Source organism: Notolabrus celidotus, chromosome 2 (assembly GCF_009762535.1).
Source record: "Notolabrus celidotus isolate fNotCel1 chromosome 2, fNotCel1.pri, whole genome shotgun sequence".
Lineage (NCBI taxonomy): Eukaryota > Metazoa > Chordata > Actinopteri > Labriformes > Labridae > Notolabrus > Notolabrus celidotus.
The window spans coordinates 39,920,986-39,948,491 of NC_048273.1; the positions used below are offsets into that span (position 1 = coordinate 39,920,986).

General features: G+C 39.9%; 1 protein-coding gene across 1 annotated transcript in view; it reads left to right on the forward strand.

Annotated features, from left to right (window-relative positions):
• Window positions 1-22,168: 22,168 nt before the first annotated feature.
• Window positions 22,169-27,506, forward strand: part of LOC117830390 (cadherin-2-like) — a 183,542-nt gene continuing 178,204 nt past the window's right edge. The window contains exon 1 of the mRNA XM_034708497.1: window positions 22,169-22,471. Coding sequence (XP_034564388.1) covers window positions 22,430-22,471 — 42 coding nt within the window. The 5' untranslated portion in view covers window positions 22,169-22,429. The remainder of the gene's footprint in view (window positions 22,472-27,506) is intronic.

Genomic DNA, 27,506 nt, shown 5'->3' on the forward strand with positions numbered 1-27,506 from the left:
TTAAGATGCTCCGCAGAGCATGTGCAATGAGCAATGAGCATTAGCAATTTTCAAATTAAAGCTAGAAAAAACCCTGAAACCCTTTTTTTTGTTTAGCTAATTCAGTGTGTTTTGACTGTGCATGTAAAATTTAATCTCAAAACATACCAAGGATAGAAGTACTATACCTTTTAAATCTCAAAACATCTTAACAGGAAGTGACAGCAGTTAATCAGTGATAAAAATAAAACAAAAACAATGTAAGATTGAAACTACAAGCCATTCACCAGTATTTGTGTCACAGTTGAGGAAGTATTTGTAGTAGGGGCTATAGCTCTGACATAGTGGCCACTAAAGAAATTGAAACTTTTTCCCCCCAAAAATAATTATTGTTCTCTAATATTCTTTTTTTAAAGAGCTATTGATTAAAATATGCCCATGTTGTGGTGAGAAATCAATGTGACCCACTGTTTATTGGAGTATTTGTAGATACTTCTGGCTTTCATTTCTTTCCCATACCTTTCAAACATTTAATATTCAGATCTTATATGGTTCAAATTTGGGGAATGGGTAAAATTAGGGGGGGGGGGCGGGGGACGGACTACAAATTTGCTTTACCTTGTGGCATATATTGTTGTTTAAAAAAGATAAAAGCAGGTGTTTCCTCAGACACTCAGATGCTGTGATGTGGTGTGTGGGCAGCAACACGAGCAGCCCTGAGCTATTCAATCCACTCTTCTTTGCATGCTCCCAAGGCTTCATTCTATTAGGTGAGACCAGACACAGAGGCTGACAAGATAAAAACCAGACATACGCTTCTGAAAGGTTCAGGCCGAGGACAAGAACCAGAAGATGTTTCTCTGTGATGAACATTTCTTAAAGTTGAGCCTTGTCTGTGCAAACCCAGGGAAAAAAGGAACATGGAAATGAGCACTGCACTCCTTCAGTGTGGTTTAAGGGTCAACTGAGACCGTGTCTGGCATGTGACTATCATAACTCGAACTCTACAAAGTCAAGAAACATTGTTGGGATTGACTGATTAATGTTTTTTCTTTTTCTTTTTATCAGTCTCCCAATTAATTAAAGGAAAAAGGTGTACCTCTTCTCAGGGCCCCGGAAAGATTGTGCTGGTCTGCTACCAAAACACAGAACTTGGAAATCAGCCACAACAACTACTCTGAGAAGGAGCCATGAATTTAGAGCTAATAAAACTGGAACAACAGATATTAAAACCCAACAGCTGTGAGCATTAAGTAAAGTGTAAATAAACTAGATCACAATTTATTGAGTGGTACATCGTAAAAACATTCTGTAAAAACACCTATAAGTCCTCCAACAAAAAGAACTGCATTCCATGTCAGCATTCACACAGGTGCCTACTCATCACCATTTGTTGAAATGCACATTCAGACAAACCACTGGCTACTCCTTTTGGGAGCAATTTGTAGATCAGTGTTCTGCCAAAGGTGTCTTTGACATGCAGACCAGAGGAGCCAGGGGTTGAATTGCAAATCTTCAAAAGAGTGGATAACCCACTCTACCTTCTGTGCCACAGCTCCTCTGAAGGCAGAAATGTGCCAAGAAGCACAGCAGGTGCCAATAAGGCAGTGGAAAGAAAGATAGCTAAGAAACAAAACCAATATGTAAATGACTTAGCATTGCACTACTGTTAGGCAATCTCCTTGTATACAAGTTCAAGCTATAGACGAGTTTGTTCATTCTGTAATACACCAACCAGAAGCCAATAGCAGCATCTTGTTAAGGATTTATAACTTACTCTCTGTGTAATCACAAAGACAGAAATATGATTGAATGCTTTCTGTAGTCTGATTTAAAGACAAGTGCAATGACCTATCAACAGGACCGGGTGTTTCAGCAAGTTGACAATCATGATACATCAGTGTCAACCGGTGGTGCACTGCCCCACCCCCTTCATGCCCTCATTTCCAAAGAATCTCTCTTTTGGATTATAACAAATTGCCTTCTTTGGTGACCTTTCATTGGGCCAGCGCCCTCTGGATGCCCCTCCAATGTATTAATATAAGAATAAAGCCCTCCGGATGCCCCTCAAATGTATTAAATGAAAAAAAATTCCTGTGGATGCCCCTCAAATGTAAAAAAAAAATGCCCTCTGGATGCACCTCAGATATAAAAAAGTGCCCTCTGGATGCCCCTCAGATATAAAAAAGTGCCCTCTGGATGCCCCTCAAATGTAAAAAAGTGCCCTCTGGATGCCCCTCAAATGTAAAAAAGTGCCCTCTGGATGCCCCTCAAATGTAAAAAAAAAGTGCCCTCTGGATGCCCCTCAAATGTAAAAAAGTGCCCTCTGGATGCCCCACAAATATAAAAAAGTGCCCTCTGGATGCCCCTCAAATGTAAAAAAAAATGCCCTCTGGATGCCCCTCAGATATAAAAAAGTGCCCTCTGGATGCCCCTCAGACATAAAAAAGTACCCTCTGGATGCCCCTCAGATATAAAAAAGTGCCCTCTGGATGCCCCTCAAATGTAAAAAAGTGCCCTCTGGATGCCCCTCAAATGTAAAAAAGTGCCCTCTGGATGCCCCTCAAATGTAAAAAAAAAAGTGCCCTCTGGATGCCCCTCAAATGTAAAAAGGTGCCCTCTGGATGCCCCTCAAATGTAAAAAAGTGCCCTCTGGATGCCCCACAAATATAAAAAGTGCCCTCTGGATGCCCAACAAATATAAAAAAGTGCCCTCTGGATGCCCCTCAAATGTAAAAAAGTGCCCTCTGGATGCCCCTCAAATGTTAAAAAGTACCCTCTGGATGCCCCTCAAATATAAAAAAGTGCCCTCTGGATGCCCCTCAAATGTATTAAAAAGGTGCCCTCTGGATGCCCCTCAAATGTATTAAAAAAGTGCCCTCTGGATGCCCCTCAAATGTAAAAAGTGCCCTCTGGATGCCCCTCAAATGTAAAAAAGTGCCCTCTGGATGCCCCTCAAATATAAAAAAAGTGCCCTCTGGATGCCCCTCAAATGTAAAATAGCGCCCTCCGGATGCCCCTCAAATGTATTGAATGAAACAAAGTGTCCTCTGGATGCCCCTCAAATGTATTAAATGAAACAAAGTGTCCTCTGGATGCCCCTCAAATGTATTAAATGAAACAAAGTGTCCTCTGGATGCCCCTCAAATGTATTAAATGAAACAAAGTGTCCTCTGGATGCCACTCAAATGTATTAAATGAAACAAAGTGCCCTCTGGATGCCCCTCAAATGTAAAAAAGTTTCCTCTGGATGCCCCACAAATGTAAAAAAATTTCATCTGGATGCCCCTCAAATGTATTAAATAAAACAAAGTGCCCTCTGGATGCCCCTCAAATGTAAAAAGTGCCCTCTGGATGCCCCTCAAATGTAAAAAAGTGCCCTCTGGATGCCCCTCAAATATAAAAAAAGTGCACTCTGGATGCCCCTCAAATGTAAAATAGCGCCCTCCGGATGCCCCTCAAATGTATTAAATGAAACAAAGTGTCCTCTGGATGCCCCTCAAATGTATTAAATGAAACAAAGTGCCCTCTGGATGCCCCTCAAATGTAAAAAAGTTTCCTCTGGATGCCCCACAAATGTAAAAAAATTTCATCTGGATGCCCCTCAAATGTATTAAATAAAACAAAGTGTCCTCTGGATGCCCCTCAAATGTATTAAATGAAACAAAGTGCCCTCTGGATGCCCCTCAAATGTAAAAAAGTGTCCTCTGGATGCCCCTCAAATGTAAAATAGTGTCCTCTGGATGCCCCTCAAATGTAAAAAAGTACCCTCTGGATGCCCCTCAAATGTAAAAAAGTACCCTCTGGATGCCCCTCAAATGTAAAATGGCGCCTTCCGGATGCCCCTCAAATGTATTAAATGAAACAAAGTGTCCTCTGGATGCCCCTCAAATGTATTAAATGAAACAAAGTGCCCTCTGGATGCCCCTCAAATGTAAAAAAGTGCCCTCTGGATGCCCCTCAAATGTAAAAAAGTGCCCTCTGGATGCCCCACAAATATAAAAAGTGCCCTCTGGATGCCCCACAAATATAAAAAAGTGCCCTCTGGATGCCCCTCAAATGTAAAAAAGTGCCCTCTGGATGCCCCTCAAATGTTAAAAAGTACCCTCTGGATGCCCCTCAAATATAAAAAAGTGCCCTCTGGATGCCCCTCAAATGTATTAAAAAGGTGCCCTCTGGATGCCCCTCAAATGTATTAAAAAAGTGCCCTCTGGATGCCCCTCAAATGTAAAAAGTGCCCTCTGGATGCCCCTCAAATGTAAAAAAGTGCCCTCTGGATGCCCCTCAAATATAAAAAAAGTGCCCTCTGGATGCCCCTCAAATGTAAAATAGCGCCCTCCGGATGCCCCTCAAATGTATTGAATGAAACAAAGTGTCCTCTGGATGCCCCTCAAATGTATTAAATGAAACAAAGTGTCCTCTGGATGCCCCTCAAATGTATTAAATGAAACAAAGTGTCCTCTGGATGCCCCTCAAATGTATTAAATGAAACAAAGTGTCCTCTGGATGCCACTCAAATGTATTAAATGAAACAAAGTGCCCTCTGGATGCCCCTCAAATGTAAAAAAGTTTCCTCTGGATGCCCCACAAATGTAAAAAAATTTCATCTGGATGCCCCTCAAATGTATTAAATAAAACAAAGTGCCCTCTGGATGCCCCTCAAATGTAAAAAGTGCCCTCTGGATGCCCCTCAAATGTAAAAAAGTGCCCTCTGGATGCCCCTCAAATATAAAAAAAGTGCACTCTGGATGCCCCTCAAATGTAAAATAGCGCCCTCCGGATGCCCCTCAAATGTATTAAATGAAACAAAGTGTCCTCTGGATGCCCCTCAAATGTATTAAATGAAACAAAGTGCCCTCTGGATGCCCCTCAAATGTAAAAAAGTTTCCTCTGGATGCCCCACAAATGTAAAAAAATTTCATCTGGATGCCCCTCAAATGTATTAAATAAAACAAAGTGTCCTCTGGATGCCCCTCAAATGTATTAAATGAAACAAAGTGCCCTCTGGATGCCCCTCAAATGTAAAAAAGTGTCCTCTGGATGCCCCTCAAATGTAAAATAGTGTCCTCTGGATGCCCCTCAAATGTAAAAAAGTACCCTCTGGATGCCCCTCAAATGTAAAAAAGTACCCTCTGGATGCCCCTCAAATGTAAAATGGCGCCCTCCGGATGCCCCTCAAATGTATTAAATGAAACAAAGTGTCCTCTGGATGCCCCTCAAATGTATTAAATGAAACAAAGTGCCCTCTGGATGCCCCTCAAATGTAAAAAAGTGTCCTCTGGATGCCCCTCAAATGTAAAAAAGTACCCTCTGGATGCCCCTCAAATTTAAAAAAGTGTCCTCTGGATGCCCCTCAAATGTAAAAAAGTGTCCTCTGGATGCCCCTCAAATGTAAAAAAGTACCCTCTGGATGCCCCTCAAATGTAAAAAAGTGCCCTCTGGATGCCCCTCAAATGTAAAAAAGTGTCCTCTGGATGCCCCTCAAATTTAAAATGGCGCCCTCCGGATGCCCCTAAAATGTATTAAATGAAACAAAGTGTCCTCTGGATGCCCCTCAAATGTAAAAAAGTGTCCTCTGGATGCCCCTCAAATGTAAAATAGTGTCCTCTGGATGCCCCTCAAATGTAAAAAAGTACCCTCTGGATGCCCCTCAAATGTAAAAAAGTACCCTCTGGATGCCCCTCAAATGTAAAAAAGTACCCTCTGGATGCCCCTCAAATGTAAAAAAGTACCCTCTGGATGCCCCTCAAATGTAAAAAAGTGCCCTCTGGATGCCCCACAAATGTATTAAATGAAACAAAGTGCCCTCTGGATGCCCCTCAAATGTAAAAAAGTGTCCTCTGGATGCCCTTCAAATGTAAAAAAGTGTCCTCTGGATGCCCCTCAAATGTAAAAAAGTGCCCTCTGGATAACCCTCAAATGTAAAAAAGTGCCCTCTGGATGCCCCTCAAATGTATTAAATGAAACAAAGTGTCCTCTGGATGCCCCTCAAATGTATTAAATGAAACAAAGTGTCCTCTGGATGCCCCTCAAATGTATGAAATGAAACAAAGTGTCCTCTGGATGCCCCACAAATGTATAAGACTTAAAAAAAAGCCCTCTGGATGCCCCTCAAATGTAAAAAAGTGTCCTCTGGATGCCCTTCAAATGTAAAAAAGTGTCCTCTGGATGCCCCTCAAATGTAAAAAAGTGCCCTCTGGATAACCCTCAAATGTAAAAAAGTACCCTCTGGATGCCCCTCAAATGTAAAAAAGTGCCCTGTGGATGTCCCACAAATGTATTAAATGTAAAAGAGTGCCCTCTGGATGCCCCACAAATGTATTAAATGAAACAAAGTGTCCTCTGGATGCCCCACAAATGTATTAAATGAAACAAAGTGTCCTCTGGATGCCCCACAAATGTATTAAATGAAACAAAGTGCCCTCTGGATGCCCCACAAATGTATAAGACATGAAAAAAAGACCTCTGGATGCCCCTGAAATGTAAAAAAGGTGCCCTCTGGATGCCCCACAAATGTAAAAAAGTGCCCTCTGGATGCCCCACAAATGTATTAAATGAAACAAAGTGCCCTCTGGATGCCCCTCAAATGTAAAAAAGTGTCCTCTGGATGCCCTTCAAATGTAAAAAAGTGTCCTCTGGATGCCCCTCAAATGTAAAAAAGTGCCCTCTGGATAACCCTCAAATGTAAAAAAGTGCCCTCTGGATGCCCCTCAAATGTATTAAATGAAACAAAGTGTCCTCTGGATGCCCCTCAAATGTATTAAATGAAACAAAGTGTCCTCTGGATGCCCCTCAAATGTATGAAATGAAACAAAGTGTCCTCTGGATGCCCCTCAAATGTATGAAATGAAACAAAGTGCCCTCTGGATGCCCCACAAATGTATAAGACTTAAAAAAAAGCCCTCTGGATGCCCCTCAAATGTAAAAAAGTGTCCTCTGGATGCCCTTCAAATGTAAAAAAGTGTCCTCTGGATGCCCCTCAAATGTAAAAAAGTGCCCTCTGGATAACCCTCAAATGTAAAAAAGTACCCTCTGGATGCCCCTCAAATGTAAAAAAGTGCCCTCTGGATGTCCCACAAATGTATTAAATGTAAAAGAGTGCCCTCTGGATGCCCCACAAATGTATTAAATGAAACAAAGTGTCCTCTGGATGCCCCACAAATGTATTAAATGAAACAAAGTGTCCTCTGGATGCCCCACAAATGTAAAAAAAAAAGTGCCCTCTAGATGCCCCTCAAATGTATTAAATGAAACAAAGTGCCCTCTGGATGCCCCACAAATGTATAAGACATGAAAAAAAGACCTCTGGATGCCCCTGAAATGTAAAAAAGGTGCCCTCTGGATGCCCCACAAATGTAAAAAAGTGCCCTCTGGATGCCCCACAAATGTAAAAAAGTGCCCTCTGGATGCCCCTCAAATGAAAAAAAGCCCTCTGGATGCCTCTTAAATGAAAAAAAGCCCTCTGGATTCACTTTTCTCAAACTTAATGTTGAAAAATACTGCTGAATGCATACGGTCAATAAATTGTTATAAATGTACCCTCTGGGTTCCTTTTCATTGGATTGAATTCACAAAGTGCCCTCTGGATGCCTATGTAGTTCTTTATGCTATGATATGTTAATCATAGATCCTCAAAATGTTCTGGGTGTAGGACCCTAAGACCCCCTCTTGTTACCGCTAAATCAATACATTTAAATTCACCCTAAAATAGCGGTTTGAAATTAGGTGCTCTTTTTGTTGTTTTCACCCCTGCCCCTCAAACAGCCTTAGTACGCCACTGGTGTCACCAGTGTCAATCAAGAATTGGCAGTGCAGGATTAAATCATTGTTTTACTGCAAAGAAACAATCCCACCTCACTCATTTTTAGAAGGTTGAAAACATGTGGTTACTACTATTTGGCAGTACAAGCCAAATGAATCATATGAAGTTTTTGCCTCAGTATATTGTATTTATTGTGATTATTTTTTAAAGTACTCATAACTGGTAAGTTATGTTGAAAAATATGTAAAACAAAATAGAAAATTAGATTTAATATGCTAAAATTCTAAAACCTGTAGCATCACTCATATCTCTAATCCCACTTATAGTGAAGGAGATGTGGCCTTTGAGTTAATCTAATAGCTGCTTTCAAGCCGGCGTCTGCTTTGTACTTAGTTGAAATTGAAAATTTGATTTCACATTGTGATTAACAATTAGCTGGAGAAGTGTCATTAACATGCTCCATTATTTATCAGAGGTGGCTTTGCTGGATATTGTTAAACAATATTAGAGAACCATCTGTGCTCTCTTAAGATTAAGGCTGAGCATAATAACTGTGAACATTTAAGAGTTAATTCTGCTAACTGGATGTTCCCTTTTCACTGGAGTAACTGAATCATCTCCACAAAATGTTAATCTAAAATGAGTCCCATCATATTAAAATGGGTTTAAAGACTTTTTGTATTTCACATGTATAACACATGTTATTTTAAGTCTGATATATTTTTTAGATGTTATCCTGCAGTGTGTTTTTGTCTCAAAAAGGAACCCAATAAAATGTTCTTCATCTACAGCTGAAAACAATGGTTGGCAAAGAAATGTATATGATGCTTCCCAAATATGCCTCTAAGTGACAACATATTAAGATTCATGGTAAATGGACTTATGTAGCACTTTTCTAGTCTTCATGACCACTCAAAGCACTTTTACACTACTGGTCACATTCACCCATTCATACCCATTCACTCACTGATGGTACGGGCTGCTTAATAGTGAGGGACCATCAGTGTTTGCTAATCTCATTCATACACATTCACACACCTCTGAACAACAGAGGGAGTAATTCAGGGTTCAGTGTCTTGCGCAAGGACACTTCAGCAGGTGACTGCCGGAGCTGGGATCAAACCGCCAACCTTCTGATTGATAGACGACAGACTCTACCCACTGAGCCACAGCCGCCCCACATTTAAAAGCACATCAAACTCCACGATTGTTAGCTTTAAAAAAGCCTATCAATCAATCAATCAATCTTTATTTGTATAGCGCCAAATCACAACAAACGTTATCTCAAGACGCTTTTACAAACATAGGAGGTCTAGACCACACTATGTCAAATTATGAACAGAGACCCAACACCAAGACAGAGTAAGACTCAGTCTGACCCCACTTTAATCCATCATGAGCATTGCACATCGCAGTATTTAGCTAGTTACAGCGGAGAGGAAAAACTTCCTTTTAACAGGCAGAAACCTCGAGCAGAACCAGACTCATGTTAGACAGACATCATGCCTCGACCGAGTTGGGTCTGGAAAGACAGATAGAGGGGAGTAAGAGAGAGAGGTGATAGTGATGTGATGAGACGAGTCGTAGAAGCTGTTGCCGCTGGAGTCCAGCACGTCCGTATCAGCTGGAGTCCAGATCGTCCACAGCAGGAGGACGTCTACGACAGCTCAGAGGAATCTACGAGACAATGGAGCTCAGGGACTCCAGAAAGGTCTATGGTTAGCCTACACCACATAACCCCTACTCCCGCCCCACCTCTGTCTTAGTTCTGTTTTATTTATGTGCCTTATTTTTGGGATTTTGTGTAAAGTGACTTTGAGTACCCAGAAAAGTGCCATACAAGTCCTGTCAATTATTATTATTATTCAACCTGCATAACACTTATGTCTGCTTACAAAAACTCACTCCAAACATCAGGCTTGAATTATTTGAATAATAATTATAATAATAAAGTTTATTCATACAGCACTTATCAAAACAGACGTTACAAAGTGCTTTGGATAAAAAAAAACCAACAGTACTAAACAAAGCATGAGAGGGAGATATATTAAACTAGCAAGACAATTCAAGAGGAACAACTTAAATTAACAGCTGAGTAAAAGAGTAAATGAGAAACTACTAAAAACAATTAAAACAATAAAACAATTAATAATCAGTAAAATGAATAAAATCCAGGAGTGAGTAAAAGAAAACCATTAATATAGTGAATTAAAAATATGTGCAGCATCATGGATAAAACAATATTACAGGAAGGCCTTTCCATAAAAATATGTTTTCAGCTGTGATTTAAAAGGAGATATAGATGTTGCTTGCCTGAGATCCTCAGGCAGGTCGTTCCACAGCTGTGGAGCCTGAACAGCAAACGCTCACTCACCTTTAGTTTTTAAGCTGCAACAGGAACTTTAAGGAGGTTCCTGCCTGAGGGTGGTAGGGTGACAGCAATTCACATATAGTTCAATCAGGAGAGACACAGTTTGAAGATTAAAGGTTCTTTATTAAAACTTAATGAATAATGAAACTTTACAGAAATCTTTGGCGTAAGGACTCTATGGAGATAATGTTATGGGTGTAGGATGTGTGAGTTTCTGCAGCTGAAGAAATCCCCCTAGAGTCCAGACACTGGTGGTGGTGGTTGATGAATCCTAGGAATTGAAGGGGCACCATCAATGCAAGAAGGAACTAGCAGGAGAGAGAGACACATTTAAAAAGACAGCAGAGAGTTGATAGGCTGACGATAAGGGCGTGCCACTGAGCTATTGGATGATGCCGCTGCTGATTAACCAATAACAGCTCCGGAGCCTGCAGCTGGAAGCGGGTGAGCTATTGAACGAGGAGAGGAGAGTTAAACAACTGCTGTGATTGCTTTTATAGTCTTCCTGTCTGAACTTTCACTAGAGCTACATATGCTGGGAGCGGGCCATGAAGTGCTTTAAAAGTGATAAGTAACACCTTAAGAACTATTCTAACAATGGGCAGCCAGTGTAATGTCATTAAAACAGGAGCAATGTGCTCTCTTCTTAGTTTTGGTTAAAAGTAATGCTGCTGAATTTTGTACCAACTGGATCAGTTGATCGATTTGTGATTTGTATCTGTTAAAAGACTGTTACAATAATCAATTAAAGGTAGTACCAGAGAGGCCAGTCAGATTATTGTCTTACAATAAAATAAAGCACTTTCTGTGCCAAAGGCTCCACTTGGGTAAAAAATAATTTATCTGAATAGAAACCATCTTATCTACATTTACTGTATTGCATAGTTGAAAACACAAATCCTTATCAAAAAGACAATAGCTGTTTTTTAAACTGTTTAAGAATAGAGGTTTGAGAAATCTATCCAGAAATAGGTTTGACGCTTTGTTTTGGAAATGACTCTCCAAGCATTTCAGCATGAAATGAACAGACACATTTCCCTATGTAAAAACTCAGTATTGTTAAAATTGGTAGGCTGGCTATGACCTACTGTATGCTAGGTTTTGTGGTGTTTTTTTTTCTAATCTAAGAAGTGACAGCAAACCTAGTTTGAGTTCATACTGAAATACAGCAAACTGAGTACATTGCATGCACAATTATTAGGTAAGTTGCATTTTTGTGAATGTTTTATAAAAACTATGATAATAGTTGGTTTCAAATTTGTTAGGAAGCCAGATAGTGAATATATTTCTTCAACTGTGTGTTTAAAATGATGCTTTTCGGCTGTATTTTTAAATAAATGCAGAATCTGCAGAAATGAGCGTGACAAATTATTATGCAAGTTGGTGATAAGAGCATATAACTTGTGAAAATTAAAAACTAGGCACCATTTTAAACATTCTATTGATTGAAAATAATAATATTTACTACAGCTGTTTTCAAACTTCAACAAAAACAACTGTTTTCTTTACATTTGTTTACAAAATAAAACTGTTAATGTCTTTGAAACATTTCAAAAATGTTTCTCAAATGTCCAATATAACCTCCTTTTCTTTCAGTGAGGGTCAGAGGTCACTGTAAACTGATTTAGGGAGGTTTCTGATGACTTCTCTGCTGACTCTGTGAGCTGTATCTTGTATGGCTTTCCAAAGAGGCTCTTTGAGCTGTATTTCTGCCATTACTGTAAATTATCTTCTTTATTATTGACCACAAGTTCTCAGTCAGGTTGGGATCAGGTGAGCAGGCAGGCCAGTTCATGAGGCGATCCTCTTTAAAGCCCTGAGATGCCGTCCTGTCCTGGGAATAACGTGAGGCATGTGACGGTGCATTGTGCTCATGCATGAACACTAGCATCTTTTTCACTTTAGCTGAATGTCTTTTCCTCCATGCAGGAAAATACAAAAGAGGATCGCCTCATGAACTGGCCTGCCTGCTCATCCGATCTCAACCTGACTGAGAACTAGAGGTCAATAATAAAGAAGATGATTTACAGTGATGGCAAGAAATACAGCTCAAAGAGCATCTTTGGAAAGCCATACAAGGTACAGCTCACAGAGTCAGCAGAGAAGTCATCAGAAACTAAATCAGTTTACAGTGACCTCTGACCCTCACTGAAAGAAAAGGAGGTTATATTGGACATTTGAGAAACACTTTAGATTTGAAATGTTTCAGACATTAACAGTTTTATTTTGTAACAAATGTAAAGAAAACTGTGGTTTTTGTTGAAGTTTGAATACAGTTGTAGTAAATATTATTATTCTCAATCAACAGAACGTTTAAAATGGTGCCTAGTTTTCAATTTTCACAAGTTATATACTCTTATCACCAACTTGCAAAATAATTTGTCACACTCATTTCTGCAGATTCTGCATTTATTTAAAAATACAGCCAACGTAATTTGAAAAGCATCATTTTAACCACACAGTTGAAGAAATATATTCACTATCTGACTTCTTGACAAATTTGAAAACGACTGTTGATATAGTTTTTAAAATATTCACAAAAATGCAACTTACCTAATAATTGTGCACACAGTGTACATTTAAGAGGTTTAAAGCAGGATTTCAGGATTATTGCAATTGTTGATTAACAACTTCGCAAAACACTCAAAAGTTAAATTCCTCTGTTATATAAAAAATACAGTCTGTTTATGGAAAAACTCATTTACTCCCTTTTCATCTTTCCCCTACAGTGCAAATTTTTTTTTAATAGTTTAATTTCCTCAACTCTCCAGGGAGTTGTCGATTAGAAGTTATCTTATTCAATTTTAAGTGGGGTCAATGGGTCCGGGGTTGACCTTCATTTACTCTTTAACATCAGTGATAAAATCCAGAGGAGAGGGCAGAATGTCTGGAGGAGTCACAGAAAGGATCAGTGCAGTTGCCAGCCACTGTAGAATATCCTGATGAATAAAACCACTGACTAAGAGATGCCTTTTACAAAGCTAAACATATTATTACATACAAGCTGGGTTTATTACAGGGTGTAACATGTGGCCTCTGTGATGAGCAGCTAATAGTGATATTCAAAACATATGTATTTTCTTTAAAACTGATAAACTGAGAGTGTGGTTGCTGCATCTACTTTTCATAACCTTTATTTAGAAGTGTTTAAAACTGCACTGCCACTTTGGTGCTTCAGAACCCACAAGCATGACCTGATCCACAGGATAAACCGAGTCTCGGTTGCAAACATTAACTGCCACTGCCACTCATTATTATAACTATCTAACAATTGAGCCATTCATAAGAAATGTCTTGTTTAGAGAGAAGCGACCTTCAAAGTGGAGAGAAATGTGAGATTGAAAAAGTGAAACCATCAGTTCACTGGGTGTAATGTGTGGAAATGACATGAAAGGCTTTATTGAATATAAACTTTAAATGAATTCAGTGAATTTCCTTTACATTAATTACCTAAATACAATATTTTTTCTTTAACTTAGAATGAGTCTTCAATATCTCTAAAAGGAGCACATCCTCTTACAAAGAGGCCACTATCTTGCACTGCCATGTTTCCACAGTAGCACAGAAAGGACAAACTGGTAGTGTCGTGAAGTGGAAGCTTCATTGAGAGACGTACTCAGATATCATTCAAGCTGAACCTTTACTGTTCATATTTACTATTTATCGAAAGGAGGAAGATAAAATCACGGTCTTCAGCACCTAACATCTAATCAACATCAAAACAAGAATCAAGTTAACCTTGGAAAACAGTGACGTGTTACTTTTGTCCTTCAAAATAAAAGAACTTCCGGTCAACATCGAACTTAAACCATTTAACAAAGTAAAATATCAACACTGTATTTCTTATCACAATTAAACAACTCACAACAGGTAATGGCCACTCACTTTTCAGTAATTAGTAGGAGGCCGTAGAGGATGCCCGGCTTAGCAGAGGACCAAAGTGATTATTGTTGTGGGCAAATAATCCGTACTGATCAGTCCCTCCAGGAAGTTGCGGTTTCGCGATCGCAACTATTAACGCAAAGTCAACCGATCAGCATGATTTCTGCGCGGTCTTGCAATTCTATGCAATCACCGCAACTTTCCTGCAAATTTGACCAATCACCATAACCTCAGGCCCTGTACATCATCGGTTTCATCATCAATTTCACTTCCTTGGAACATAAACTTAAGTCCTCACTTGATCGGCACTTTTTAACAGCAAAACATGCACAGAGAACAGGTGAAGAGAGGGGACAGCAGGCAGGACAAGTGACCATGACAACGTTGTTATTTATAGATACTACAGTTATTGTTATAGTGTTAGCTTGGTCTCTACCTGCAGCAGGTGTGCTTTATGAACCAGCTCTCCTCACCTCCATGCATCTGTCTCATCTTCATTGATGATTTTTACCCCCGGTGTGTGTTGGCAAGGCAAGGCAAGGCAAGGCAAGGCAAGGCAAGGCAAGGCAAGGCAAGGCAAGGCAAGGCAAGGCAAGGCAAGGCAAGGCAAGGCAAGGCAAGGCAAGGCAAGGCAAGGCAAGGCAAGGCAAGGCAAGGCAAGGCAGCTTTATTTGTATAGCGCATTTCATACACGAGGGCAACTCAATGTGCTTTACATTAAAACATTAAAAGCATTGGAGACATTCAGACAGGCATAAAATAACACATAAAACAGAAAAGAAAAGGAAAATTAAAATTTTAATTTAAAGTGAGTCAAAATAATCTAAGATAGGAAGGCAGTGGCAAATAAAAAAGTCTTAGTCTTTGATTTAAAAGAGGTGAGAGTTGGAGCAGACCTACAGCTTTCAGGGAGTGTGTTCCAGATATGTGGTGCATAATGACTAAACGCTGCTTCACCATGTTTCGTTCTGACTCTAGGAACTGAAAGCAGACCAGTACCTGATGACCTCAGAGGTCGAGGTGGTTCATAAAGTAGTAGCAGATCAGCAATGTATTTTGGGCCTAAACCATTCAGTGCTTTATAAACCATCAGCAGGATTTTAAAGTCTATTCTCTGACAGACAGGAAGCCAGTGTAGAGATCTAAGAACTGGAGTGATGTGGTCTACTTTGTTGGTCCTTGTTAGGACTCGAGCAGCAGCATTCTGTATGAGCTGCAGCCGTCTGATGGACTTTTTAGGGAGTCCTGTAAAGACCCCGTTACAGTAGTCTAGTCTGCTAAAGATAAATGCGTGGACGAGTTTTTCTGCATCCTGCTGAGACATGAGTCCTTTAATCCTTGATATATTCTTAAGGTGATAATAGGCTGACTTTGTAATTGTCTTAATGTGGCTGCTGAAATTAAGGTCTGAGTCTATGACTACACCAAGGTTTCTGGCTTGGTTTGAACATTTCATCATTGCAGATTGGAGCTGAGCAGTAACCTTTAACCTTTCTTCCTTGGCTCCAAAAACAATCATTTCAGTTTTTTCTTTGTTTAACTGAAGAAAGTTCTTACCATTACCATAAAAAGCTCTGCGTCTACAGCTTGATTTATTCCAGTTTGGTGAAACATCAGACACATTTAGTAAGTGTTGATCAACTCCTAGTCATCAAAGATGCAGATGCACTTCAGAGTGCCGTGAACTGACTGTGTCCAGTGCACCTGTCACTGCAGGTGCATTCAAGGACCATCGTAAATTTGCAATACAGTCCTTTCATGGCATTTTTCTGTGAATAAAGAGAATCAAAAACAGTCAGTGGTCACATCAAGAATGATTTCTAAAAACAACTGTAATTCAGCATTTTTACTTGCCCCTGAGATGGTATTGGGGAAAAAAAGCAACAAAAAAAAATCGCAACTTTCACCACAATTTTTTCAAAACACTATCGCAAAATCAGGCTTTTTGGGACGCAACAATCACACAAAAAACCCAGCAAAATCCTGGAGGGACTGATATAAGGAGCACATCCTGTTACAAAGAGGCCACTATCTTGCGCTGCCATGTTTCCACAGTAGCACAGAAAGGACAAACTGGTAATGGCCACTCTCTTTTTAGTAATTAGTGAGTGGCCGTAGAGGATGCACGGCTTAGCAGAAGACCAAAGTGATTATTGTTGTGGGCAAATAATCCATACTGACAGGAGTTTTTGATGCTAAAAACTTTTCAAATGGAGGATCATACTCATTATGCATTACAGGAGCTTCTCTTCCACAGTCTGTTATGGAGCTTCAGCTTCAATGGGAGGGGTGAGCAAGGGAGCATTTCAAACTAGAATCTGGACACTATTTGTTGCTTTGTTATTCCCCTTTCTACTCACTGTACCATTAAGGTCTCACATACTTTTGGTGGACATTTAAACTTATCACACTGAGCTTATGACATGTTACAATGAAGGAAAGACAGCATGCTGGTAATTCACCAGAATGATGGACGCCAACTGCCATAAAACAAGAAAAAGAGAGAGATGGGATTTCAATGTGTCAGTTCCCCGGGCAGTCTAAGCCTATAGCAGCATAACTAAGAGCTGGTTCAAGCCTGATCCAGCTCTAACTATAAGCTTTATCAAAAAGGAAAGTTTGAAGCCTACTCTTAAAAGTAGAGAGGGTGTCTGCCTCCCGGACCCTGACTGGTAGATGATTCCAAAGGAGAGGGGCCTGATAACTGAAGGTTCTACCTCCCATACTACTTTTAGAGACTTTAGGTACGACTAGCAGTCCTGCATGCTGGGAGCATAGCGTTAAGTTAATCTCTGCCCCAGTTTTGATAATGACTGTTATCTGTACCATGGTGCAGTTTCATTTCATTGTATTTTACATCCAGGCTTTATATCCATGTTATGAATGAGGTGAAGGTGAAGCAAATACAGAGATGCTTATTCAAGAGCAATCAATTCACTGTTCATGAAGCTTTCCCCCACTCTATTACTGTCAAAAGAGTGAGTTGTTTACCTCCATTATCATTAATGAGTGCAGCAGGAGTGCTAACAGGAGTAGTGGGACTGAGGTAGCATGAATGAAAGAGTCATTATATTTTCAAACATAGTAAATAATCAATAAGAGAAAGAAATGCTGCCTTGACACTTGCTCCGATGTTGAATGCTTTACCATCAGCAACAGGTCTCTGTTAATATGTAATGTGACTTCTTATGGCAGCTGTGCTGTCTCTCTGCCTGACACAGGGTCCATATTTTATAGTTTGTACAGTGCTCCCTCACCTGAAGATGGACAATTCAAAAACAAATAGTCTACATGGAAGAACTGAGAAACAGTGCTTATCTCTGGTTTAATTCAAACAAGGCACTCTTATAAAAGCAAAGACAGATATTTTTTTTAACTGATGAATCATTTCCTTGGCAAAGCGATATGAAACATCCTGCATTCCATCAATCAGATTAGAAACAGGAGCTGTAATCAGGATTCTCAAAGTACAGCCAGGCTCACTTTCACATTCAGTGGACTGACATCCTGAAAAACATTTGACTTCATCAAAGTTTACATAGCTACCAGACACAGCTTGTTTAGCTGAAACAAAGTGCCAGGAGAGCTCACAGTCCAAAGGTTTTTCCAAAGGTTAGGACTCCAGTCGCATGCCATGTACTCCAATTTCAAATTTTAGGACTTCAGACTTGCTTGATTTTCATGAAAGACTCAAATTAATTTGAAGTAATATTCATGACGAGACATCAAGCCTCCAGGGATGAGAAATGAAGCCAGTGTGAAAGTTCCAAAACAGGTTTTTTTGTCATGTGGCCCAGTGAGGCTGTCCCTTTAAGCAACTGAATCCCCAGTAGATCCATAACTAAAATGCCCAACATTACTGCAGATAAAAACATGTTTACAGCCTATAAAAACGGTCTCCAAAACAGATTTGTCTATTTATCACAACAGAGCTGGTGTGGATATGAATTAATGTCCATTCATTTTCTTACAGTATATGAAGCCTTACAGAGTAGCATAAATAAAAGCAATTAAGCTTTGGGTGTTTGTCACTGAACTGAACCTATCAGCTATTGTTGGGCAAACTTGGCTATTGATGCAACTCCAGCACTAGTTAAGGTGCAGTTGTACAGCCTACTGCTCTCACCAACCAGACTTGTTGTCTCGTTCAGTTATCATTAGGGCCCGAGCACTGCTGGTGGCGAAGGCCCTATTGTAACCCTAAGGGTTTCATATTATAGGAGATTGCAGTTTTGGACCCCTGAACGTTAATGAAAGCGCAAGTATTTTTGCACACTCATCGGGTCTGGTGAAAATTGCAAGTTATTATAGGTCTCGTAAAAAAAAATTCTGTAGCGCCCCCTAGAGGTAAAAATAACACCCTACGCATCGAGTTTTTGAGCTACATGGATGAAAAATCGTACACATATTTGTGGCATCAGGACGCACAAAAAAGTCAGTGGCACCCATATTCAAAACTCAACAGGAAGAGCGCCACCTAGCTTTGAACATGAAAAAATGGGCCAAAATGGGTCTGTGCAAGGGTGCATACTTTTGCTAATTTCTCCTAGAGCTTTTCTCTGATTCAGTCCAAACTAGGCTCATTCTATAGTAAACCCATTGACGATTAATACAAAGTAAAGGCATTCTGTTCAGATGAAAGATGTGGGCATGTCAGACTTTGGGACGGGGTATAAAAAAAAAACGTCGGAAAACAGATTTTTGTGACTTCAAAATGCACGTAATTTCACCTCATCCAACACACTCGTCAGTGCTGGGAAGAATTGCGACATTTTATGGGTTTCGCAAAAAAAAGTCAAAAAAATGTGCTCACTGGCGCCCCCTACAGTTTTCAAAAACCCCTGCCCATAGGGGTTATTTTGAGCTACATGCTTGAAAAAATGTACACATATTCATGGCATCAGGATGCACAAAAAAGCCTCTTGCACCCATATCTCAAACTCAACAGGAAGAGCGCCACCTAGCTTTGAACATGATAAATGGGGTCAAAATAGAGCTTTTCTCCGATTCAGTCCAAACCAAGGGCAACCTATAGTAGACACCTTGACGAGAAAAAATTATCAGAACAAATTTTGATCAGACAAAAATTGTGGGCGTGGTAGGTGTTGAGGCGGGGCATCATTCAGCTTTGAATGTGAAGAATGATGGCCAAATAAGGATGCATACTTTTGAGAGCTCCTCCTAGAGTTTTTCTCCGATTCAGTCCAAACAAGGCACATTCTATAGCCGACATATTGACGATTAAATTATTGTTAAAGGAATTATGTTCAGACTAAAATTAGGGGTGTGGCACTCTGGAGCTTTTCTTGGCAATCTGCCAAAAACTTGGAACATTTGCACCACCTAAGCCAGTATATACTCTCAGATCTAGCTTTTGCGTCGTGTGGTGGCAAATATGAGGCGGCGGTTTACATGTGGCGGCGGCTCCTGTAGGCGGCGGCCGCGGGTGTGCGAGGGCCCGTTCATCGCCGCTTGCGGCTTTAATTTTGATTTATTCTTCATTTTATTACCATTTTGTTTCATATTAATATTTTGTGAAGTACTTTGTGCTCAGTAAAAGGTGCTAAATTAAATAAACTTAACCTACTTATTATACATTATTATTTTGGATTCAGGTTTTATTTAACTCATGTTATTTACAAAAGAGATAACAGCAAACCAAAGTGAATAGTGACCAGCTGTTTTCAGGGACCAGCTATCTTACCCAGTAGCTGCAAAACTTGTGGGCATTAGAGTTGCCACCCGTCCCCTTTTTCCCAGAATTGTTCTCTTTTTTCCACCAGCTGTCCTGCATACAACACTGTCCAGCAAGCAAACTGTTCATGCTGGAGCTTTAGGGTCCAAAATAATCAACTTTACCTTGTTCATTATTATAATTTATCTGTTCTTTTGCTGTAAACAGCACGCTCTGTGTCAGGTGAGTGGATAACCTGTGTGTTTGGTGTATTGGCAGCAGGTTTCAGGACTTAAAGAGTAAAATATTCTGCCTCACAATGAGACTCATCATAGCGAAAATACAACAGCTGTTTTTCTAGAAAGATAGTTCATGAAATGTGAACATTTTCAGAATGTACTTGTACTTTTTTGCACTAAAACAAAGGGAAACATTTAGAGTTCTCATTATTCATAGTTGTGTTATGATTTTACTGGTCCGGCCCCCTTCAGATCAACTTGGGCTGTGTGCGGCCCCTGAACTGAAATGAGTTTGACGCCTCTGGTCTATGAACTAGCTCATTCACAAGCTAATAAAATAGCCCTGGGTGTAGACTGTTAGGCTTCAATAGCATTGTCATTACTGATACGCAGCTCCTCTCCAGCATTAACTTCAATCAATCAATCAATCAATCAATCAATCAATCAATCAATCAATCAATCAATCAGACTTTATTTATAAAGCGCTTTTCATACAATGACATTGTAACACAAAGTGCTGTACATAAAAACAACTTCAAATAGAATAAATTAAGAAAAAGATCCCAGCCCCAGCCCCGACCCCAAACCCACCCCACAATCCTAAGGTTAACAACACAATATGCAACAATAGTAAAAAAAACAATAGAAATAAAATAAATAAATAACAAATCTAAATAATTTGCTGAACGAACTGAGGAAACGCTCTGATGATATCTTAATGAGGAAACACTGGAGGTAAAATAAGATGTTAAAACTCAAAACAGGAAATTAAAATTACCAAAGTAAAATACATATCTAAGATAATAAAAGACTAAAATATTAAACCATCAAAAGAAAATAAGATGTGAGACTTAAAATAAATAAATAAGTAAATAAATAAATAAAGTAGAATTAAAGTGACTAAATTTGAAATAGATAATAAATAAATAAATAAATAGATAAAACTGTTAAGGTGACATATCATGCAAAATTTACTTTTGATGGTTCTTTACCTGAAATATGTGTCCCTGGCATGTCTACAAACCCCCCGAGAATGAAAAAAATCCATTCTGCCCCTGTTCTGATTTCTCCACCTTTCTGTAAATGTGTGTGAAACGAGCCGTTTCAGACTTCAGTGTTTTTGTTACGTAACAACAATATCCGGTCTGTCACGGAGTCAGAGCTCGGAGCTTGTTCAGTCCATAGACTGTATAAAATAATACTGAATCCCTCCTCCGTTTTTCATTACCTGCACACATGTGTGCTAACAAGGAGCTTAGGAGGGAGGCATGCTAGTTGTAGACTGTCTTAATAAACACAAAGGTCGGTTTTACTCCCCACGTCTGCAGATTTGAAGATCTAGTGGATGATTTTTATTTATCATGGATAAGTGCTAGCGCTAATTAGCATAGCCACATAGCTATATGTTCATAGCTGTAGCTGTAGCTGTGTACCAAGACACACGTCGACATACTGACAAATAAAACAACAAGAAACACAGAATCTGTGACCAATCATTCATAAAAGGTCCCGCTGCCTTTCTGGTAGAGGTCGGTTTTACTCCCCACGTCTGCAGATTTGAAGATCTAGTGGATGATTTTTATTTATCATGGATAAGTGCTAGCGCTAGTTAGCATAGCCACATAGCTACACGTTCGTAGCTGTGTACCAAGACACACGTCTACATACTGATAAATAAAACAACAAGATACACTAAATCTGTGACCAATCGTTCAGAAAGGTCCTGCTACAGGCGCCTCTCCGTCAGGATCAGATTCTGGATCAGATTTAGAGGGTTGAAGTAATGCGATCTCTGAGCAGCCGTGTATATTCAGCCAACATGTAAACATTAGATCAACGTGCTGGAGAGCCGAGGCACATCCACTTCCGGAGGGGGCGTGGTCAGAGAGAAAACAGAGTGTTCTGAGGAGGACTGAAGAAGAGGGTTTTTCAGGCAGACCAAAATCTGATTTCAAAGTGTTTTTTTGAGCATAAACTTTAAAGACATGTTTTGGGGACCTCTTAGACCAATATATATTGATGAAAAAAGCGTGATATGTCCCCTTTAAGAATAAAAATAAAACTTAGTTAAAAGCAAGACTAAAAAGGTAGGTCTTGAGTTTGCCTTTAAAGATATTAACTTCATACCCACACATTGTAATTTAAGGCACTGAAAATGATATAATTCGTGTAGTTCAGACTTAAAAAATAACATTGTGCGGTTCTTCCTTGTGAAAAGTCTATAACGGATTGGTCCACCTCATCATGATTGGCTTATCATCACCCGTCATCGCAGCTCCGCTCAGGGCTCCTGGTGTCCGTTAGAGGGCGGCACTGAGGCGCGGAGGGGCCGGGCATAGAGTCAGTTCCTGGCAAGCTGGAGTGCTGCTGAGCCGGGCAGAGCAGATAGACACAGAGGAGGGCTGGTGGAGGGAGGAATGCTGCCTCATGCCGCCGGGGTGTACTCACAATTGAAAATCTGACTTCCAGCGCTGCGCGACGGTACCTATCGACTCTGGAAGAAGGAATACTTACAGAACAAAATGCGTGTGTTTGGGATTTGGATGCTGATGGCGGCTCTGCAGGTGAGAATATTCCCCAATTTTACACCGACTCAGCTCCGATCGGAGAAGGCTGCAGTCGGATAGTGGAGCACACTGAAGCTGGTTACCCGTTTAGAGAGGAGCGAGTCAGATGAGCACTTTGCATGGCAGGTGGAACAATGCAAATAAAGTCCACTCTGCATTTGTCTATTGTTGCTCTATATTTGCTCAATTGTATTCTCCTGTGTGTCTCTTTGACAAGATAGAGGCCGACAAAGGCAGCCTCCCATAACGTTCCTAGCAGTAAAACGCTGCTGATCCCAGACCTGCTGCGGGGTCCATTGCACACTGAGTAATTCATCAGCCTAAAGAGACGCAGTCGGAGCCTTATTGTGCCTGTGTTTGATAAACCCCTCGTGAAAATGTAGCTGTGATTCTGGTGGAGCCCTTGCAGATAGCCTATCACCGGTACGAGGTTCCTTCTTTTCCATCCATCCATCCTCGGATGACAGCCTGCTGCTGCTGCTGCTGCTGTCGCCTCTTTCAGCATCTCCTCTGTTGTTGCTTTCTGTGGAAATCAGAAGCATGACTTTTGTTGGGCTGTAATCCACTTGGGTGAATCAAGACCCCCCGACATGAGACGTTTTTGTTTTACCCTGCAGGGTTGCACGCGCTGATCTCCATTTTTAAAAAAGATGGCAGTTTTATCTGTCCTCTCAGAGCCGGACATACGTGGTGGAGCAAGGTTTTAAGACATTATGAGTCGTGTCTGCTCGTCTGTTTGGCATCCTGTCTGTTCAGTGCTGCAGATCCTCGTGTCTTTTTTTTCTCTCAGTGCAATAGCAATACATCTGGATACATTTGGAGATGTGTCCCTTGCTGTCCATTATTTGAATGTTTGAGGCACAGCGCACAAAAGTATCCTCGAAACATCCCAAATCATGGCCTAATATGCGGGAAGAAGTGCCAACAATTCAGATTCTGTGTCTGCAGGCGATGTGAGACAGGGCAGGACACACAGGGGGCTTACAGTCCAGACTGTGGTGGTGTTTGGGTCACTTGCTGTTCAGCCATTGCTCTGAAGGAGCCTAGTATAACTTTTGAAAAGGAGGTTTTCATTGTTTTCTAGTCGTTTCAATTTATTTCAAATCAAATGCAACACATTACTCTGCTTTTCATAAGTGTACCGCATTAGTTTTGGATGTGTCATATCACAATAGACATAGCTAAAGAGAGATATATTAACCCTCCTATTATCCTTGGGGTCAATTGGACCCCATTCAATGTTTAATGTCTCTAAATGAATGACTTAACATATTTTTTTTGGCTTCATATTTCATGACTTTTCCTAATTTAATGGGGACAACTGGGAAAACATAAAATTAAAATGTTCATATGATTCCAATTTCCTGTAAAAAAAATGTACGCATCAGTGTTCCTTGGGGTCAATTTGACCCCAGGCTGTTTTAGCTGTATATAACATAAGAAATTTCAACATTTTACATACATTTGTTTTGGATGATACTGTCCATTATTTGAATGTTTGAGGCACAGCGCACAAAAGTATCCTCGAAACATCCCAAATCATGGCCTAATATGCGGGAAGAAGTGCCAACAATTCAGATTCTGTGTCTGCAGGCGATGTGAGACAGGGCAGGACACACAGGGGGCTTACAGTCCAGACTGTGGTGGTGTTTGGGTCACTTGCTGTTCAGCCATTGCTCTGAAGGAGCCTAGTATAACTTTTGAAAAGGAGATTTTCATTGTTTTCTAGTCGTCTCAATTTATTTCAAATCAAATGCAACACATTACTCTGCTTTTCATAAGTGTACTGCATTAGTTTTGGATGTGTCATATCACAATAGACATAGCTAAAGAGAGATATATTAACCCTCCTATTATCCTTGGGGTCAATTGGACCCCATTCAATGTTTAACGTCTCTAAATGAATGACTAACATCATTTTTTTGGCTTCATATTTCATGACTTTTCCTCATTTAATGGGGACAACTGGGAAAACATAAAATTAAAATGTTCATATGTTCCAATTTCCTGTAAAAAAAAGATGTACGCATCGGTGTTCCTTGGGGTCAATTTGACCCCAGGCTGTTTTAGCTGTATATAACATAAGAAATTTCAACATTTGACATACATTTGTTTTGGATGATACTGTCCATTATTTGAATGTTTGAGGCACAGCGCACAAAAGTATCCTCGAAACATCCCAAATCATGGCCTAATATGCGGGAAGAAGTGCCAACAAGTCAGATTCTGTGTCTGCAGGCGATGTGAGACAGGGCAGGACACACAGGGGGCTTACAGTCCAGACTGTGGTGGTGTTTGGGTCACTTGCTGTTCAGCCATTGCTCTGAAGGAGCCTAGTATAACTTTTGAAAAGGAGATTTTCATTGTTTTCTAGTCGTCTCAATTTATTTCAAATCAAATGCAACACATAAATCTGCTTTTCATTAGTGTACCACATAAGTTTTGGATGTGTCATATCACAATAGACATAGCTAAAGAGAGATATATTAACCCTCCTATTATCCTTGGGGTCAATTGGACCCCATTCAATGTTTAATGTCTCTAAATGAATGACTAACATCATTTTTTTGGCTTCATATTTCATGACTTTTGCTAATTTAATAGGGACAACTGGGAAAACATAAAATTAAAATGTTCATATGTTCCAATTTCCTGTAAAAAAATGTACGCATCAGTGTTCCTTGGGGTCAATTTGACCCCAGGCTGTTTTAGCTGTATATAACATAAGAAATTTCAACATTTTACATACATTTGTTTTGGATGATACTGTCCATTATTTGAATGTTTGAGGCACAGCGCACAAAAGTATCCTGGAAACATCCCAAATCATGGCCTAATATGCGGGAAGAAGTGCCAACAATTCAGATTCTGTGTCTGCAGGCGATGTGAGACAGGGCAGGACACACAGGGGGCTTACAGTCCAGACTGTGGTGGTGTTTGGGTCACTTGCTGTTCAGCCATTGCTCTGAAGGAGCCTAGTATAACTTTTGAAAAGGAGATTTTCATTGTTTTCTAGTCGTCTCAATTTATTTCAAATCAAATGCAACACATTACTCTGCTTTTCATGAGTGTACCGCTTAAGTTTTGGATGTGTCATATCACAATAGACATAGCTAAAGAGAGATATATTAACCCTCCTATTATCCTTGGGGTCAATTGGACCCCATTCAATCTTTAATGTCTCTAAATGAATGACTAACATATTTTTTTTGGCTTCATATTTCATGACTTTTCCTCATTTAATGGGGACAACTGGGAAAACATAAAATTAAAATGTTGATATGTTCCAATTTCCTGTAAAAAAAAAAATGTGCGCATCAGTGTTCCTTGGGGTCAATTTGACCCCAGGCTGTTTTAGCTGTATATAACATAAGAAATTTCAACATTTTACATACATTTGTTTTGGATGATACTGTCCATTATTTGAATGTTTGAGGCACAGCGCACAAAAGTATCCTCGAAACATCCCAAATCATGGCCTAATATGCGGGAAGAAGTGCCAACAATTCAGATTCTGTGTCTGCAGGCGATGTGAGACAGGGCAGGACACACAGGGGGCTTACAGTCCAGACTGTGGTGGTGTTTGGGTCACTTGCTGTTCAGCCATTGCTCTGAAGGAGACTAATATAACTTTTGAAAAGGAGATTTTCATTGTTTTCTAGTCGTCTCAATTTATTTCAAATCAAATGCAACACATTACTTTGCTTTTCACGAGTGTACCGCATTAGTTTTGGATGTGTCATATCACAATAGACATAGCTAAAGAGAGATATATTAACTCTCCTATTATCCTTGGGGTCAATTGGACCCCATTCAATGTTTGATGTCTCTAAATTAATGACTAACATCATTTTTTTTGGCTTCATATTTCATGACTTTTCCTCATTTAATGGGGACAACTGGGAAAACATAAAATTAAAATGTTGATATGTTCCAATTTCCTGTAAAAAAAAAAAAAATGTGCGCATCGGTGTTCCTTGGGGTCAATTTGACCCCAGGCTGTTTTAGCTGTATATAACATAAGACATTTCAACATTTTACATACATTTGTTTTGGATGATATTGAGGTCACTATAACACACCATGTGTCTAAATACATTCAATGATGAGTCCTGTGTCATATGTTTTGATAACATAGAAACAAGGCAGGGCAGATGAGAGCATGACAAACTCTCAGCAGTTTAATGTTCTGTTTTACAAATAAAGTCCTTCTGAATGTTTAAATTGTGTTTATGCTTGAAATATATTTTATTTAAAGGGTTATTTAGGTAGTCAACAAAGAAACATAAAGTACCTGACACACAATCCTGGGGAACAATCAGTTTGTGGAGGTATAAATTGCTGGGGTCAAATTGACCCCAAGGATAAAATATGTTAGTAAATTTGAGGGTAACAGGAGGGTTAATGATCCGTTTCAATTTAACCATGCTTTTCTTGTAGACGAATACATTTCTCCATACAAACAAAACAAACCACCAAAATGTCATGACTTGTCTTCTTCAGACTTGACTAAAATTCCCTAAATTCACTATATGTTGTTTCTGTGTGTTGTCTTGCAATATTAAAAAGGCACAAAGATATGTCCCAGTATGACATGCATTTGAAAGTGGTCAGTAGCAATATTTGGGATGCACTATTTGGAGTAAGCCAGCATACATAACCAGCAGCACTGGCAAGCTATGCTTTGCCATTATTGTATATCTTCATGTGTGTGCCTCAGGCAGTTGATGGAGCTCATAAAAGCTTCCTGAGCAGGATTTAAGACCATGAAACAAAAAAAAAATGATCCACACTATGTGGGCAGATCAATAGGGAAGACAGTGCTGTGCCAAAGTGTCAAAGGTCAAGTCCTAAAAAAAAAAATCAATCACCAATGCCTAACCTCCCAAACAGCTGGGTCAGCACTTTCAGAGGCTTACCTTGAATCCCCTTAACACCTCTGCTTTTGTTACTTTGAGCTAGAGTTTTGAGTCTTTGACAAAGGCTTTGATCATTTTTGTACCTTAATTGTATGCCACGTGATACGGTTCTG